The sequence below is a fragment of the Ranitomeya variabilis genome, chromosome 2, assembly GCF_051348905.1.
Source record: "Ranitomeya variabilis isolate aRanVar5 chromosome 2, aRanVar5.hap1, whole genome shotgun sequence".
In the NCBI taxonomy this organism is placed as follows: Eukaryota; Metazoa; Chordata; class Amphibia; order Anura; family Dendrobatidae; genus Ranitomeya; species Ranitomeya variabilis.
This window is the reverse complement of record NC_135233.1, coordinates 190,042,608-190,060,521: the sequence shown is the minus strand read 5'-3', so window position 1 is coordinate 190,060,521 and position 17,914 is coordinate 190,042,608. Positions and strand designations below refer to the sequence as shown.

Genomic DNA, 17,914 nt, shown 5'->3' with positions numbered 1-17,914 from the left:
ACAGGGGTGTAGCCCATTTCAATGCCCTGTCCAACAGGAGAGACAAAATGAATCCCACCTTTGCCTGCTCTGTGGGGAAACATGCAGCCAGGAGCTTGAGGTGTAGAGAGCACTGGCTCATGAAACCCCTACAAGATTTGCTATCACCAGAAAATTTATCTGGCAGCGGAAGGCGAGATAGGGTCGGAACAGGGGTTGCAGTGGACAAGGTTGCTGCAGCCACGCTAGCAGCCTGAACAGCTTCTGCGGTAAAATCTACAGCTGAGGTTGTGCGCTCGAGAGCCGCCAACCTTCCCTCCAGCTGCTGGATGTACCGCAAGGATTGCTGTTTGTCTGTCATTACTAGCCAGACCCTGGCGCTAGTGTAATGTTAGGGCTAGCGGAACGCACCAAATAATTAGAAGGATAGAATAAGGTGCATTCGCAGCCCGGGGTCCACTGTGCAGAGACGGAACCTGCTGCTGAGTAATGAAGGACTATATGGTGGTTCCAAAATGGATTCACACACGGGTTAACTTTACCCTGTATGAAGAAAGCGAACCCTGTTGCGTCACAGGGCCGTGGTACCGCACAAAAGAGCCCAAGCAAGGAGTCACAGAACTCTATTTTAAGACTCTGGTTTAGAGTTCATCTAGACCTCTTGCGCTCGACCCCACAACTGGGGTATCCAAGTAAATGAAATAATAATAATTCTTTAGATGCACGAAAGTGCGCGCGGTGCCGCTCTGGCGGACCCCACTAACCACCCAGGCTTGGGTAAGGAAAGCGCTGTGAAAGCACACAGCGCCACACTGGCGATCACAGCAATCTGAGGCTGATTTGTGTGTCACGTGCTGATAGCTAAGTCGGGCGCTAGATAGCAATCATCCACCTTACGCGAGCAGTCATACACAAGGGAGGGGATAATTAATGAGCGACTTTCACACGTCAACACACACACGTTTACAAGTGTACGCTATTGCATGGCCAAGAGGCCTTGTGAACCTTTTATAGTCGCAGTGCTACAAGACCTTCTAGATGGTCCAATAGGAGCCGCAACAGGACCTGAGCATGTGACCCTCGACCTCCAAAGGGAGGTCGTCCCATGGGCATGCTCAGCATGGGAAAAGCAGGACTTAAGGTACCTTCACACGAAGCGACGCTGCAGCGATAGCGACAACGATGCCGATCGCTGCAGCGTCGCTGTTTGGTCGCTGGAGAGCTGTCACACAGACCGCTCTCCAGCGACCAACGATGCCAAGGTCCCCAGGTAACCAGGGTAAACATCGGGTTGCTAAGCGCAGGGCCGCTCTTAGTAACCCGATGTTTACCCTGGTTACCAGCGTAAAATGTAAAAAAAAAAACAGTACATACTTACATGCGTCCCCCGGCGTCCGCTTCCTGCACTGTGTGAGCGCCGGCAGTAGCAGGGCACAGCGGTGACGTCACCGCTGTGCTGTGCTTTCACTTTCACTTTGCGGCGCTCAGTCAGTGTGGGAAGCGGACGCCGGGGGACGCATGTAAGTATGTACTGTTTGTTTTTTTTACATTTTACGCTGGTAACCAGGGTAAACATCGGGTTACTAAGCGCGGCCCTGCGCTTAGTAACCCGATGTTTACCCTGGTTACCAGTGTAAAATATCGCTGGTATCGTTGCTTTTGCTGTCAAACACAACGATACACGGCGATCGGACGACCAAATAAAGTTCTGAACTTTATTCAGCGACCAGCGACATCACAGCAGGATCCTGATCGCTGCTGCGTGTCAAACTAAACGATATCGCTAGCCAGGACGCTGCAACGTCACGGATCGCTAGCGATATCGTTACAAAGTCGTTTCGTGTGAAGGTACCTTAAGTCCCAGAAAGATCTGCTCGCTGCTAATCAGTGCTGGCTACAAAGGCAGAGCCTGGAAGGACAGTAGTAACCAGTTGCTCAGTATCAGACTGAGTAAGACGCTGGGACCGACGACTCCGCTGAGCAGGCTCCATTGCGGCTGGAGAAGTATGGGAGACCGCAGCGGAGCTGGTTCGAGATTCCCCCTGTGCATAGGTTGGAAATAGACACCTAACAACTGAATTTTTCTTTCCTTTTATTTTTCAAAAGATAATATAGTGCATACAAAAGAAAAATTTAAATTATCGACATTGACCCAGTCGACACGTTTTCTATTGCACTAAGCAGTCTTACTCATGACAGGTTGCATATCAAAGCAACCTGGGCTTCCATAACACCTCAGCAGTGCCACAGGCTGATCGCCTCCATGCCACGCCGCATTGATGCAGTAATTGATGCAAAAAGAGCCCCGATCAAGTATTGAGTGCATTTACTGAACATACATTTCAGTAGACCAAAATTTCAGGTTTTAAAATCATTTTTCAAACTGGTGTTATGAAGTATTCTAATTTACTTAGATAATGACTTTTGGGTTTTCATTGGCTGTAAGCCATAATCATCAACATTACCAAAAATAAACATGTGAAATAGATCACTCTGTGTGTAATGACTCTATATAATATATGAGTTTCACTTTTTGTATTGAAGAACTGAAATAAATTAACTTTTTGATGATATTCTAATTTAATGAGAAGCACTTGTACATTCCCTGACAGAAGTTATGTCGCTTATCCATGTTATGTAAATAAAAGCTTATAACCTGACGTTAAATTCATCCATTGGTTGTATAAATTATTCTTTTGAAAGCTGAAACCCTCCGAAATGTGGTTTAGGTTAAGAAAATAAATTGGCATCAATGCAGAAATATTGATCAGTTAATGGACACTGAATGGTCAGATTTTGGCAAGGCAAAAGTTTTGTCCCCCACAGAAAGTAATGTGATATTCAAACAAATAATTAACTTAAAATACAAATATACGTTGCATAACATTGGTGAATGAAGTTGTGTGCTATTAGAGTCATATTTAATATTTTGTGTGACTTCCAAGAGCTTGAAGGACTGCATCCATGCCGTTCATCAATGATTCATACAAATTATTAATGAAGTCATCAGTAATAGCAAAGAAGGCAGTCTTACATGCCTCCCAGAGTTCATCTAGATTCTTTGGTTTTGTCTTTCAAGCTTCCTCTTTCATCCTACCCCAAACATGCTCAATGATGTTCATGTCTGGTGACTGTGCTGGCGAGTCCTTGAGCACCTTAATCTTTTTTGCCTGGAGGAACTTTGTTGTAGAGATGGATGTATGAGATGGAGCACGATCCTGCTGCAGAATTTGACCCCTTTTATGATTTGGAATATAAGAGGTAGCTAATACATCTTGATATTTTTGGCTATTGATATTGCCTTCCACCTTGCAAATGTTTCGCACACCCCCATACTGAATGTAACCCCAGACTATGATCTTTCCACCACCAAATTTAACCATTTTCTGGGTGTATTTTGGATCCATACCAGCTCCAGTGGGTCTCCTGCAGTATTTGCCGTGGTTGTGGTGTAATTCTACTGAAGATTCATCAGTGAAATCCACCTTCTGCCACTTTTCCAGCATCCATCTGTTTAGCAGGCTGTTGGACTTTGCAAATGCCACATGGTTTTTTATTTGCCTTTTGTTTAGTGCTGGCTTCTGGGCACCGATTCGACCATGGAAGCCTTTTCGACAGAATCCTACAAACTGTTCTAATTGACAGAGGGACTTGAGGTGACCAGGCCTGTTGGAGCTCTGCTGCAGCAGAAGAGGGGCTTGCTTTGGATTTTCTAACCAACAAACGTTTCTCCTGAGCAGTTGTCTTGTGAGGTCTGCCATACCTGGGCTTGTCAAGCACATCTCCAGTCTCTTAAAATCTTTTTTTAATTCTTTGCACTTGACGCTGAGACACATTAAAGGTGCCAGCCACCTCTGCAGTGGATCTGGTCTTCAGCCTCTTAATAATCAAGGCTTTGGTCACAGGGTGGATTTTTGGCATGTTGTCAGAGCTCAAGTTGCAGTTCAAGTGAAGGTCTGAGGTGCTGAGTCCCTTTTTGTACACACACACTAAATAACCGATAATTTACTGAGCACAGGTGAGGATGTAAACTAGGATTGGATGCATTGTGTGACCAGGCGACAAAACTTTTGTCTTGCCAAAATCTGACCATTCTGTGTCCATTAACTGATCAATATTTCTGAATTGATGCCAATTTATTTTTTTAACCTAAATCACATTTTGGGGGGTTTCAGCTTTCAAAAGAATAATTTATACAACCAAGGGATGAATTTAACGTCAGGTTATAAGCTTTTATTTACATAACATGGATAAGCGACATAACTTCTGTCAAGAAGTGTACATGCTCATAGACTGCTTAGAAGGGTTTATCCTACTGACTGATTCCTTTAAGACAAAAAACTGAAACCCATATTTTTGGTCATCTTATCTTTCCCCTAAAAAAATAATTTAGAAACACAGTAAAAAAATATAGCTCTCTAAAAAAATTTAAAAAAGCAGTCTCAATCATTTTTTTGCAAAGGTTAATATATATATATTTTTTTTAACCAGCACCCCGTATATAAATTTGATATAGCTTTATCACTGACCCACAGAATTATCTTACCAGGGTATACTTTTTGGACATTTAAAACTTTTTTCCTGTTTTCCAGTACATTATGTGGTAAAGTGAATGGCGTCGTTCTAAACTATAACTATGACTATGTTGATGGAAAAATAAACATTTCTGCCTCCTGGAAGAAGGAGATGGAAAAATAAAAACACAAAAATGAAATCAGAAAGGGTAATATTAATATTAAATGTTAATATCAATTATAAATACAATTGCATAGTGCAGATGTGAAATAATATTCCAGTTTATAAGAATAAAATAATAAAGAAAATAACGGAAGAAAGCCTTGTCTTAAAATGCTATTTTTTTTACTAGTATTGCAGGAAAGATCCTTGGCTCACAACTTTTCATAAAATCACAAACACCTTTTTTAGGGCCACTTGAATGAGATGGACAGCAAGTTTTTTATTCTAACTGCGAGATTTTCTTAAAGCGCTCTAGAGCAGCAGTGATCTCCGCTCAATTCACAAATGTCTTATGTATTCTAATATGCAAATTGCCTCTTCTGAGAAAAAGAGGACTTAACTCTATAGCGCCACCTGTTGGAAGTAGCGATCCTACAAGTCACAATCAACCCTTTAACGAGTCGTGCAATATGACTTAGGATAAAAGCCAAATCAGTATCTCAATTCGCAGACACGGTGTTTCGGGCATTTACACTAAAAGGCTTATGGATTGTAGTACAGAACCACACACAGGAACACAGAGACTGCTGTAACTGATGTCATGATAAGGACATTTCTCTTGTCACAATATTTGGCAAGCAATAAAACCTCGCTACCAAGGACCTCAGGCCTTTAATATTTTATTGACTAGAAACATGGTTATGTGTGGCATTTCGTGCTAGTTTGGATGTGGGTCTCTGTAAAGCTCCATCCCTCACCATAAAGGAAGTAAGGCTGTGAAGTAGTTTCTCAGTATGTGAGGCTTAAAATACAAAGTTCATAATGAATTTGCCCTCAAACTACTCAGATTTAATCTCTCTAAGAATGTCTTCCTGTATGGTTGACAGCTCTACCACCAGCTTGTTTGGACTGCCGTGGGCAGTCCCTGTGAACCAAGTTTTGCTAATTGATATCTTAAATGGTGGGGGATCAGGTGCTGTTTACGGATGGAATGGACCAATATGTCTCGTCCATATTGTTGTGGGAGGAATATATTGATGATATCCTTATCCTATGTCCGTTTCCAATAAGAGATTTATTAAGATACTAGACGGAGGCCTGATGTTATCGCATTGGGAAGGCGGTAATGTCACGATGGGTCAGACTTTGCAGCGTTGAGAATCCCCCCATGTGTTCACCCACCTATCCACTCTCTCTTTCCCCATGTGCTGATGACACAGACAATTTTTAAAATGAACTTTCCTTCTTGGGAAAACCCCTTTAATGTGACCGGCTTCTTCTGCCTGTAGACACTTTGCGCATCTGCCGAAGGGATCAGCAGAATGATTCACTGCGCCTGCACGGAATTCACATAGGCACAGTAAATCAGACCACCGCCATCTTTGTGCAGACAGATACCGACTGTTAGATTAAAACTGTGCATGCGCTCCTCCTGTACAAAGATGGCAGCGGTCAGTGAATCATTCGACTGATCCCGGTGGTGGCGTGTTCTCGATGGTGTTCCACTGGTAGGACCGTACAAGAGGCTGCGTACGGCGTATACTGTACAGTGTGTGTGTGGTGCGAACGGCATATACAGTGTTTGTGTGTGGTGCGTATGGTGTATACAGTGTGTGTGTGTATGTGTGTGGTGCAATGGTGTTCCGCTGGTGGTACCGCGCAAGAGGCTGGTACCACCAGCAATTTCCATATTGAAACACCCATCACTTGGGTGTTCCAATATGGAGGTCGGTGAACTTCCACCACTTGGAATTCTGGGATCCGGACATATCTAGATGGAACAGGATGTGAAGACATTACAAGGTAAGTATATATTAAGATATGCTGGATATCAAGAAATAACGTACATTATAAACCAGGAATCCTCAACCTGTGGCTACGAAGGCATATGTGGCTCATGTCACGATATGTGGCTTGCGGCTGTCTGCAGGTGGCTACATTAGCATCATTTCTAGCAAACACCTCTGAGTAGCAGGACTACAGATGGTGACTTTTATGAGTAGCCCCAACATAGAAGAACTGATCTGGATGCATATATACTGCTATTGGTGTTGGAGAGATAGAATACGTGCTAAGAAGGACATAGGGTGATACTGCCAGAGGAGATACTTGAAGCTGGATAGGATATTCTTTGCGAGTACTAGATGATAGGATAATGAATGATGGGAAGGTGGAAAACCCTAGATGCAAGTGTACTGCTTTGGCACTGGCGGACACAGGCAGAAGAGAGGTTTTGCGCAACAACAGCATATGGGTCATTTGCAGTCCATCATATTGCTGCTCTGGAAGTGGAAATGGGCCCCCTTACCTCTTGGGCGTGTGCGAAATGATATGTTTGACCTTGTTTCTTGGTGTAATTTCTGTTTGGAAGCTTTGGTTGTCTTTATTCATATAATGGATGCTCTATGTCAGTATTTGTGGGAAGTCAGTAGCTGGATGTCACTATTCCAGGGGAAGGGGGAAACTTTGGATGTGGCTTGCAACACGCTCTCAAAGCTGAATGTGGCTCTCAAGGTAAGAAAGGTTGGGGACCACTCTTAGAAGCCAACCTTGACTAACAGTCTTCTTTCTAGGGAAAGTCACCAACCAAAGGCATTTGAAATGGAAGATTTCCAAAGGTCAATGCTTAAGGTTGGGGAGAAATTATTCTGAGATGGATGATTACATGCAAAATTTAAGGACTTACAGATGCGGTTCTTGGGGAAGGGGTATTCTAGAAAGATTCTGGGTAATACATATACACATGCACTTTTGTAAAATTGGAGTGGTCTCCTTACCCCACGATCATGGACAAAATTGTTTGTATCCTTCCTCTTGAAAAAGTAACTTGAAACTGACAAAAGTAATTTTAAATTTATTTTATATAAGAAAAGAAAATCAGGCCATTGCTTTTGAATTGTAGTTGAACATAAAATTTTGAGAAAAACAAACTAATGACACTGCCTTGGACAAAAATAATGGTACCATAATGTAATATTTTGTTGAGCAAGTTTTTGAGGCAATCACGGCAAACAAATTATGTCTATAACTCTCAATAAGACTTCTGGACCCATCCACAGATATTTTGGCCACCCCTCATGAACAAACTACTCCCGCTGTCCCAGGTGTGAAGGCGCCTTCTCCAGACTGCAGTTTTCAGCTCCTTCCACAGATGTTCACTAGGAGTTAGCCTCTTCAGAAGAGTCTGATGCTTTGCTCTCAGACATTCTTGGATTTTTTTAGCTGTGTTTTGGGCAATTATCCTGTTGGGGGATCCACGATATCCGACTCATACAAAGTTTCTTGATACTTGGCAGCACAATTTGCTCCAGAATACCTTGATAGTCTTGAGATTTCATTGTACCCTGCACAGATTCAAGACACCCTGTGAAAGATGCAAAGCAGCCCTAAAGCATAACTAAGCCTCCTCCATGTGTCACAGCAGGTACAATGTTCTTTTCTGTGTATGCTTCATTGCTGTGTTTGTGAACATAGAGCTGATGTGACACCAAAAAGTTCCAGTCTTGTCTCTTTTGTTGAAAGAATATTATCACAGAAGCTCTGTGGCTCATTAATATGCATTTTGGCAAACCCCAGTCTTTTTTATCACTTGTTTTTAACAGTGATTTCCTCCTCGGTCATCTTCCATGAAGTTCACTTTGACTGGGACAACAACAGATGGTGCAATCTGATAATTGCGTACCTTGATCTTGGATTATGCCTCTAATCTTTTTGGAAGTTGCTCTGGGCTCTTTGGTTACCATTGGTATTATCTGTTTCTTCAAGGTGTCATGAATATTCTTCTTGCGGCCACATCGAGGGAGGTCGGCTCTAATCCCATAGACATTAAATGTCTGAATAAGTGCAACTGTAGTAACAGGAACATCAAGCTTTATAGAGATGGTCTTATAGCCTTTACCTTTAACATGTTTGTCTATAATTTTCTTTCTAATCTCCTGAGACAACTCTCTCCTCGGTTTTTTTGAGGCCATGTTCAGTGTGATACACAACTTGATACCAAACAGCATAGTGACTACCTTTTATCCTCTAAATAGACAACTGACTGAAGACAAGTGTGTAGACAACTTTGGTGCTAATTACAGGACACACCATAATATATTTAGTCCCTATATTCAAATTATTTACAATCTTTTCTAGGTGTGCCATAATTTTTGTCCAGGTTATCTTCATTATTTTTTTATGATTATTTTTGTGTTGATTAACAAATCTAAAGTAGTGTCTGATTGTCATTAGTTGATATTCAGTAAATTTAAATTGAAAGTTAAAGTTGCTTTTGTCAATTTCAAGTTATTGCCATGACCATTGTAGATTGTTTTTGCTTTAACAGAAGGATATCAACAATTGCCAAGCCGGGACCAGGATTGTCCAGGAAGAGCAGTGATTGCCAGGAGGACAGGGATTGTCCAAGAAAGAGTCGTGTTTGCCGGGAAGACAGGGAGAGTTCTGGGAATTAAACTATCTATTCACTGTGCCGCATCTGTAATGGAAACCCTGCTGGTGAGTACAGTTGAACTGTGAAGAATGAACATTGTATTTGGAGTCCTTTGTGAGACCCGTTGATTGGAATCTGGGATGACAGAAGCAGAGGGGACTCCGACAATTAACGTGAGTGTTCTGTTGCGTACGTTGCACACACAGCAAAAGGGACATTACAATTCATTTGTGGGGCGCCAGGGTGTGGGAACACTACAGCTCGTTGCCACAACTACCACCCTGGCCACCTTACATTGACATGCATCATCTTCAAGTGTATACACTTACTGGAGACGGACACCCATACATAGTACACTGTTAAATGCTGTTGTCAATCTCTGACAGTGGCATTAACAGAACACTGGCATGGAGGACTGTCATTATATCAACGCCCTAGCAACATGATATCTTGGCTTGGATAGTCGAGGGTCTATTGAAGACCCCCATGTTTGTGTTCACAAAGCTTCCTTGAAAACCAGCCTGTGGATGGGCTTCAAAGGAGATATTAATTTTTGCTATATACAGAAGTACTGGAGTATTGCTATATATATAGAACAAGCGATCAGACAATTGCAGGTTCAAGTACCCTGAGAGTACAAACAAATGCTTCAAAAAACAAAATTAAAAGCACATAAAAATCAATTTCTCCCATTAAAAATAGAGATATTTAAAAAAATTAAATACACACATACGTCGTGTAGGGGTTTTACTCACTTGGGTGCGATGGGAGGAAAACAGGAGACTTGTTCCTTAAAAAGTTCATGTGGGTTTATTGCTTCATAAACCCAGAAGCCAAACAGAAAAACAAACAGCCTTTAGATCAGTCAAGCAAAGTAAATAGGTCCTTAGCAGGTCTCTGCTCCTCCAGGCCAGTGGGCACACAGACTGGGGTAGTATCCAGTATTGAGGCGTGGTTTGGAGCCAAACACACACGGGAGGCCTTCTCCCTCCCAACATACAGACCATGTGCCAAACAACAGCCTCCATAATATAGGCTGTAACCACACCCAGAGGTGAGGTATGTGGGCAGCCAGACCCACCCATGTACCATATTTACCTGCAACCAGGTGCACTAAACATCATCCTAGTGCTTACATGCACTAAAGAAAAATACTCCGGGTTACATCACAGAGAGCAGCCATTTCTGCAACACATACTTCCCATTGACTACACGGCCATTAGCCTCCTTACAATGGTATCACAAAAATTCAGATCTATCAAAGTCCATAAAAGTCAGATTTGTCAAAATGCTAAATTTATTAGCCAGAGCGGTAAACCTACATAAACAGAAAAAAAATCCAAATGGCAAAATTGCAGGTTTTCGATCATGTATAATCAAAATCATCAACCAAAAAAAATCATCAATTGGGGGAAAATGGCAAAACAATCGAAAAGAAAAATCCTTTACAAATTTTCAATTTTTGTCCCTAAAATAATAAGAAAAAATAGACACAATCGTACTAACCTGAGCAATCTTGATGCCAGATGATTTTTACCACAGAATGTACACTTTAAAAACAATTAGCAATATGGAATATCAGAATTGTGGGGGGATTTTTTTGTGATTTGCAATTTCACATCACTTGGAATTTTTTTCCCGCTTTCCAGTACACTTTGCGGTGAAATGAATGGTTTCTTTCAAAAGAACAACTGATTACGCTAAAATACAAGTCCTAAAGCATAAATATAAAGGCAGAAATATAAAAAAAAAAAAATGGCCCTTGAAAGAAGGGGGGGAAAGAATGAAAACACAAAAATGACAATTAGTCAGGTTGAGAAGGGGTTAGTAGATTAGCTGATGAAGTTGGTGCACTTATAAGAGTGTGGAGTGCTTTACCCTGTTCCTGTTCCTAAAGACAACAATTGCATAATTTAGATAATGTCATGTGCAGGGCCGGCGTTAGGGGCAGGCAGACCAGGCAGCTGCCTGGGGCCCCCACTCCCCCAGGTGCCCCCAGCTAGCGGCAAGTCACGCAGCCGCTATGGGGCCCCTTTGAGGCAGGGGGGCCCGCCTGCTGCCAGCGCCGACTCCCCCGCTGCATTGAACTGTACCGGCGTCTGCGGGTACAGTTCAATGCAATAATGGAGGAGAGAGCGTCACCCCTCTTCCATCATTCCCCGCTCTGCCTCTGACACAGCGGGTGCGCGCGTACTCACTTTGTCCCAGGCAGAGCAGCGGCAGCCACTGACACAGGAGCAGGAAGCAGTGCGGGCACGTGTGGAGAGGTGAGGAGCTTGTGTTTTTTTTTTTTTACTGGACTGTGCGGCCATTCTCGGGAGGGGAGAGGGGGGGATGGGCATGCTGTATACTACTATGGGTTCTGCTGTACACTATTGTGGGCTCTGCTGTATACTACTGTGGGCTCTGCTGTATACCACTGTGGGCTCTGCTGTATTATACTACTATGGGTTCTGCTGTACACTATTGTGGGCTCTGCTGTATACTCCTGTGGGCTCTGCTGTATACCACTGTGGGCTCTGCTGTATACCACTGTGGGCTCTGCTGTATACTACTGTGAGCTCTGCTGTACACCACTGTGGGCTGTGCTGTATACTACTGTGAGCTCTGCTGTATACCACTGTGGGCTCTGCTGTATACCACTGTGGGCTCTGCTGTATACTACTGTGGGCTCTGCTGTATACTACTGTGGGCTCTGCTGTATACCACTGTGGGCTCTGCTGTATACCACTGTGGGCTCTTCTGTATTATACTACTATGGGTTCTGCTGTACACTATTGTGGGCTCTGCTGTATACCACTGTGGGCTCTGCTGTATACCACTGTGGGCTCTGCTGTATACTACTGTGAGCTCTGCTGTACACCACTGTGGGCTCTGCTGTATACTACTGTGAGCTCTGCTGTATACTACTGTGGGCAGTGCTGTATTATACTACTATGGGTTCTGCTGTACACTATTGTGGGCTCTGCTGTATACTCCTGTGGGCTCTGCTGTATACCACTGTGGGCTCTGCTGTATACCACTGTGGGCTCTGCTGTATACTACTGTGAGCTCTGCTGTACACCACTGTGGGCTCTGCTGTATACTACTGTGAGCTCTGCTGTATACCACTGTGGGCTCTGCTGTATACCACTGTGGGCTCTGCTGTATACTACTGTGAGCTCTGCTGTACACCACTGTGGGCTCTGCTGTATACTACTGTGAGCTCTGCTGTATACCACTGTGGGCTCTGCTGTATACTACTGTGGGCAGTGCTGTATACTACTGTGGGCTCTGCTGTATACCACTGTGGGCTATGCTGTATACCACTGTGGGCTCTGCTGTATACTACTGTGGGCTCTGCTGTATACTACTGTGGGCTCTGCTGTATACCACTGTGGGCTCTGCTGTATACCACTGTGGGCTCTGCTGTATACCACAGTGGGCTCTGCTGTATACTACTGTGGGCTCTGCTGTATACTACTGTGGGCTCTGCTGTATACCACTGTGGGCTCTGCTGTATACCACTGTGGGCTCTGCTGTATACCACTGTGGGCTCTCTGCTGTATACTACTGTGGGCTCTGCTGTATACCACTGTGGGCTCTGCTGTATACTACTGTGGGCTCTGCTGTATACTACTGTGGGCTGTGCTGTATACTACTGTGGGCTGTGCTGTATACTACTGTGGGCTCTGCTGTATACTACTGTGGGCAGTGCTGTATAGTACTACTGTGGTCAGTTCTGTATACTACTGTTGGCTGTGCTGTATACTATATGGAGGACTGTGGTGCACATTATATTATATGGAGGACTATGGGGTGTATTATACTAAACCAGCAAAATGCTGCATATTCATTGGGTGATTGGATTGTTTTTGCTGGAATAAAAATCCTTGTTCTCAGCAGCACATCACCGGTATAAACTGTATTTGTGCTGTTGATAACATGATACTGTATGGTGATCTGTTAGTGATCTATTAGTGATCGTTCTGTCCCCTTCACCCCTTCATTCTTTCTCAGATGGTGGAAAGATGTCGGGAAACAAGCGTCCAACGACTTCAGTATTGTCAATCACGCTCATTTAGCGGCCTGAGATCAGCGCATGTAAATACAACCAAAATGCTTCTGTATGATGTGCAATATGTTAGCATTTGGGGCCCCATTTTAAACTTTGCCTAGGGCCCCACTTTGCCTAAAACCGGCCCTGGTCATGTGAATTATGTACTATATAGTGCAGCGGTGTCCACGCTGTGCAGTGATGAGGCAGTGACCCAGCAAAGTTCAAAACAAAACGTGTTTAATGTCCAAAACATCACACAGTGCACAGCATGCTGTATCCTCTACATCCCAGCAGTGAAAACAAAGACAGTCCGTGACCTATTGCCGTGGGCAACTTCACCGCCGTGTATGATGAGGGTGCCAGACCTTTTGGCTCCGCTTGTCCCTGTGTTACCTCACACAGGTAGTGCTCTGCAGACCGACTGCTCTGCCTGCTTGCAAGACCAAAACTGACACACCCAAACACTTTACTGCCGGGCCTTTAACTTGAATCTGTGGCCATATGGAAAACCTGGAGCTGAGGAGGAAATGGACAAACCCCACTACCTTCCTGTAGTCCTTTTAAAAAATAAAAGCACATGACAGGATTTCTTAAGTCTGGGACAAATAACTTGCCCAAAGCTACACTTACTTTTATTCTACATTGCAATCACAGCTATGCTTGTGACTTCAATGCACTCCCATGGCCTCCATATGTTTCTTCGCACATCCTAGGGGACACATAGTGACCCTCGCATATAACACTGGTCACTGCCTCACAACAGTTAATATAGTAGTGTGAAGTATGGTAAGCATAGTACATGGCAGCGGTATGTTGATAGTGCACAGTGTAAGGACAGACTTAGTGCACGCCATGCTGTTATAGGATAGTAACAGTTGATAGCACAAGGCACAGGAATGAGATACAGTTATTGTTCAGAACTAGCCCACAATAGGAGGTTAGTAAGTTTAGAAAAGGGACTTACTTCCTGATGGGTATCAGATAGGGAAATACCGTCACAATGTCAAGTTTAAGAGAAGTGGGTTGCTATGGCCAGCATGTGACACGGTCGTGTGGGCCGGGGGTACTCGGTAGTCAGGCAGGCAGTCTATCAGGGATGTCACAGTGGCGATTGCCCAGCACCATGGCCCTGACCGGGCAAATGAAAAGGGAATATTTACAGGGGATAATAGTTTATTGTTGTATCGTGATGCCAGCTGAGGTGTCTGGCCAGGGATGCCCAGCATTGCAAGTGGGGTCCCCAGGGGATATATGGCAATGCAGCAAGATGGATCACTCCCCTCAGCAGGAACATGTCCCTGGAGCAATGATGGGGGTTGTAGTGAGCAGTGCAGCAGAAAGAAGCAAGGAGGTAAAAGAATTCAGTCTTTACCTTTACTGATGATGGATGCAAATTGAATCCAGGGGTACTGGTCACTATGTTTTGGTGTGACGGGCCAAAGTGGGACACGGGGAAATTGGGCCGTACTGGAGTTTGTGGCCAATAGGGTGGGCAATATGCGGACTCTGGCCGCTCGACTGGACGGGATGAAACCAACCGTGCGTTTTCATCCAAACTGCCATCCAATCCCTTACTAACAGCCTCAAAGATAAGACGCTCGGTTAAAGTTCGCTGCCTTGTTTCCATTGTAGAAAGTTTATCAGTGATGTACAGTCCAAAAGCCTCCAAAGCAGGGCTGGTTTTGCGCGTCAACACCTTTTTGGCCATGCTCAACAGTTCATGGGACACGTCCGAGGTGGCTTTCCGCTTCCTCGAACCCTGCCTCCATTGACTCCGTGCAGGTGCAACCTCCACTATTTCACTGGTGGAGCAGTCCTGTGCATTGTCCTGTGCACTGTCCTGTCCACTGTCCTGTGCACTCTCCTCCTAGGGAGAAAATAAAAAAGGAAATTATTAAAAACAAAAAAGAAACGAGGTACACCAGCCTAACCGCATAAAAAATATATATTCGTATACATGTGAAAAGTTTCTATATATAGATGCTATGGGTTAAGAATGTCGCCATGTAATACTTTTCTGCGACAGGGTTATGGTCTGTACAGAAAAATGATAAAACTTCGAATTCATGGTATAATCAGATGGAGAAAAAGCTGAAAAATAATGTCGAATTATAGGCCACATTGGTGAAACAGTGCTGCAAAGATGTACTTACTGGTTGCCCTTGTGAGTCCAGCTCGACGTGGTTCTGAGGTACTGTCGGTTCCACGGGTGCCAACAACCGCAAACACGACGATGACCGTGGCACCTCTTGGTCCCGAAGAAAATTAAGGTATTCAAAATACCATAGCTTCGGGACATAAACCTCTTCTGTTGAAGACCCAGATTTGGAACTCTGAAGGACCTTATTCAGCTCCTTCCTCCAGACCGTGCGCAGAGCCTGAATTTTCTTCTTTACTACATTTTCTGTGGCTTGCTCTTCCGGTGCCTGGAGATTGTATAATTCGATCAGCTTGGAATATCCGGCCTTACGTTTTTCCCTGTTTGAATACTCAGGCGATTTTATTTTCCAAAGGCATGGGAAAGACCGGTAGATTTCCAGGAACTCACGTATGAATTCTACACGATTTGACATCTGTAAAAATAAAAACAAATAAAGTTAGGCGTTTGACAAATAGTGCATTAAAACAGCAACAGCGAAAGGTGGCCAAAAAAAAAACCGTCACAGAGGTGCAAACGCCACTTTGCAAAACAGCATTCATTTTCCCATATGCCACGCCCTATGCCACCACCCGCTTCACTACAGCAGTCACACAAAGCACTCATGCCGAACATACATTGTTCCATCTGCCACGCCCTAGGCCACCATAACCCACAACAGCGAACCACCACATACATACAAGCAGCCGCAAAAAAGCGCTCATGCTGACATTGTTCCATCTGCCACGCCCTAGGCCACCATAACCCACAACAACGTACCACCCGCTTCACTACAGCAGTTGCACAAAGCCCTCATGCCGAACATACATTGTTCCACCTGCCACGCCCTAGGCCACCATAACCCAAAGCAGCGAACCACCACATTACATACAAGCAGCCGCACAAAGTGCTCATGCTGACCACACATTGTTCCATTTGCCATGCTCCAGCCCACCAGTCACAACAGCGTACTATCCGCATCGCTTCAGCGGCGTGCACGAGGCGCTCATACCGACCATACATTGTTCCATCCGCCACGCTCTAGCACACCATAAGCACTCATACTGACCATACATTGTTCCATCCGCCACTCTATAGCCCACCACCCACAACAGCGTACCATCCGCATCGCTTCAGCGGCGAGCACGAGGCGCTCATACCGACATTACATCGCTCCATCCACTATGCCCAAGCGGTCTTTTCATACCTCGAAGGTGTGGTGCCAAGTGTGGAATATGCTCTTGAAAACTGCGGTGCCAAGCGTGGAATGCTCAGTAAAGCTGCGGTGCCAAGTGTGGACTGGCCTGGGGAACACAAAAAGCGACGTCCAGGTCCACCAACTGTGCAAGTACAAAGTGAAGAAAGTAAATATTTAAAACTGTGAGGTGGTGTCGGGAACAATAGTGCTCAGGTGACAAATTTTCCAACCAATTGTGTGCACATAAACCTATGGCCTATCAGCACACTCTGTAGCAGCACAACACGCCCCTGCACAGATAATTCAATTAAGTACTCTGAATTGTCTCTGAATCGTCTTGTGTGACATGACCAGTAAAGTATAGGCTCTGGCTAGTTCTGGAAGCAACTGGAGTCCACTCCACTAAGTGGGTAGAATGAGCCTTCCATTCTGTCTGTCTCTTAGAAGACTCAGCAGCTTGTGAGCTGATCTGTACTCCCTGCTTGCCTATTCTGCAGCAGCTCCAGCCAGCATACATTGCTGGCCCCTTTGGAAGATGTACTCTCAGTTTCAGCTCTGAACTCTCTGTAATGTGTTGCTTCTAGTGTTGCAGGGGTGACCAGAGGACCTGCAGTCCCTCTGGCCTCCAGATTCTGCTCCCAGGATTTGTAATCCCTGGTAGCCTAGGGCTCTGGTGCCCTATTCTCTTCTTATCCAAGGGTGAGCTTTCCATAGCTTCAACCCCTGGAAACTCCATGTGCTCTCCTTCCCTCTCTCTCACTACACTGCACTATTCTGCTCTAACTTCTCCCCCCAGCCTGAAAGGACAGTCACCCTAAAAGCTAGGGGCATATGCTCCCCTTTCTGGTCAGGGATCAGACTTGTGTGTGGATGTGTGGTTTACCTAGTGTAGGGAGCTTCATTTATTTCCAGACATGATACCACCATTGGTTAGAGAGGTGATATCATTGTGGCAGCCAGAACGCAGGGATGCCACACATGCCCCTATCATTCAAGGTAGTGGTAGGCCATACTAGAATCCCATTCAGACATTCTGGTAACATCAAGACCTCAAGGCCTGGTATTAGGGCTAAAGAGTGCATGGGACAGCAGCTCAGTCATGACTACAGCTCTCGGCCACTTTACACATGTTATGAAAATCCACATCGGATTGGCTGTGTAGATTCTGGCAGGACTCATAAAATAAAATTGAAAAAAATTGAACCAGAGTATAAGTTGGTATATATGTGACACATGCTTGCCCACACCGGCCATTAAACAGACAAAAATTAAGATAGAAACAAAAAATGGGACATATATTCTGATGCAAGTAAGAAAAAAGTGAAAAGTAATAGTATATATAAATAACATAGGGAACTTAGTAAAAACTGTTTATAATCAAAAAAGTATAAAAGTCAATCCACCATTGCCAAGATGTACCCCAAAAAAGTACAACAGTCTCATCTGGTCTGA

The 17,914-nt window shown here is 44.3% G+C and overlaps 1 protein-coding gene across 1 annotated transcript; it reads right to left on the bottom strand.

The window, feature by feature from the left end:
* Window positions 1-7,893: 7,893 nt before the first annotated feature.
* On the bottom strand, window positions 7,894-16,028 carry LOC143803691 (uncharacterized). Its single transcript, XM_077281470.1, has 4 exons — window positions 15,281-16,028; window positions 14,703-14,994; window positions 8,339-8,503; window positions 7,894-8,000 (listed from the first exon to the last, which is right to left on the bottom strand). Exons 1-4 carry the CDS (start codon window positions 15,698-15,700, stop codon window positions 7,894-7,896), a joined length of 984 nt encoding a protein of 327 aa, XP_077137585.1. The 5' UTR covers window positions 15,701-16,028.
* Window positions 16,029-17,914: the final 1,886 nt, after the last annotated feature.